At 59.2% G+C, this 1,099-nt stretch overlaps 1 protein-coding gene across 1 annotated transcript; it reads left to right on the top strand.

Annotated features, from left to right (window-relative positions):
• Nucleotides 1-85: 85 nt before the first annotated feature.
• On the top strand, nucleotides 86-937 carry A1O3_10531 (uncharacterized protein; the record flags this gene model as incomplete). The annotated part of the gene is made up of 1 exon (XM_007740621.1): nucleotides 86-937. A coding segment is annotated over one exon (852 nt), but the record flags the coding sequence as incomplete, so codon positions are not given.
• Between the last annotated feature and the right edge of the window lie 162 nt (nucleotides 938-1,099).

Genomic DNA, 1,099 nt, shown 5'->3' with positions numbered 1-1,099 from the left:
GAGGAGGAAGGGGACGGGCCCGCAGCCGAAGACCGGTGTCGGCGTTCCAGGCGAGCCCGAGGACGTGTCGGCATCGACGGAGGCGATGGCGGATTTTATTCGCCAGCAGGTGCAACGACATTCCCCCGGCAAGGCGGTGGTGTATTGTGCAACGGTGCCGCAGACCAAGGCGTTGGCGGCGTTGTTACAGTGTGATGCATACCACCACCACGCCACCGACAAGGACATCAAGATGGAAGCGTTTCAATCCGGCGAGCAGTCCATGATCGTCAGTACGAGCGCATTCGGCATGGGGGTCGACATCCGTGACATCCGGGTGATCATTCACGTCGACGAGCCGCGGTCATTATTGGATTACGGGCAAGAAAGTGGTCGAGCGGGACGAGATGGGCAGAAGAGCGAGGCGATCATCGTATTGCCGGCCGGGGCGGGTCGACATTGCCGGCCGTCATGGCAACCCCGCGACCAGAAGGTGGACGAGGTGGCACGACGGCAGGTGTGGGATTTCATGGAAGCACGGTGTCAGCGAGAGGTGATGGACGGATTTATGGATGGGAACGTTCAGCGCGAGGGGTGTGGGAGTGACGAGGAGGCATGTCAAGGATGTTGTCGGGAGGGAGAGTTCGAAGAGAGCAACGAAGCCGAAGGAGAGGACACCGGGGAGAAGATCCGCGAGAGTGATGAGGAAGAGACGAAGGAGACCGACGACAGCGACGACGACAATAGTAGCGAGTGTGAGAGCGAGAGCGAGGGCGGGAGCGAGGGGGAAGGATATCAAGAGGCGAGGGCGAGAAAACGAGGGGTGGAGGCCACATGGGAAGATGGTCAGGAGTTTCGTCGGCAACAGGGTCAACAACAGCACATCAGTCGAGGGTGGCAGAGGCAGAAGCAAGAGAGTCGCCGTATGATGGAAGAGATTCGAGGGTATTTGGAGGTGGTGCGTGGGAAATGCATTTATTGTTTTTGGCCAGGAGGGACATCGACGGCACATTCGTCGATATACCATTGCCCGCAGTCATCGGCGCAAAACGCCAAGGAGTTATACCGAGGGATCAAAGGTCGGATTCGCGAGCGGAAGGCGATGGAACGATTCGGCGGG

Source organism: Capronia epimyces (genome assembly GCF_000585565.1).
Source record: "Capronia epimyces CBS 606.96 chromosome Unknown aczIQ-supercont1.18, whole genome shotgun sequence".
NCBI lineage: Eukaryota > Fungi > Ascomycota > Eurotiomycetes > Chaetothyriales > Herpotrichiellaceae > Capronia > Capronia epimyces.
The sequence above is the reverse complement of the archived record's forward strand: the minus strand, read 5'-3'. Positions and strand labels throughout refer to the sequence as shown.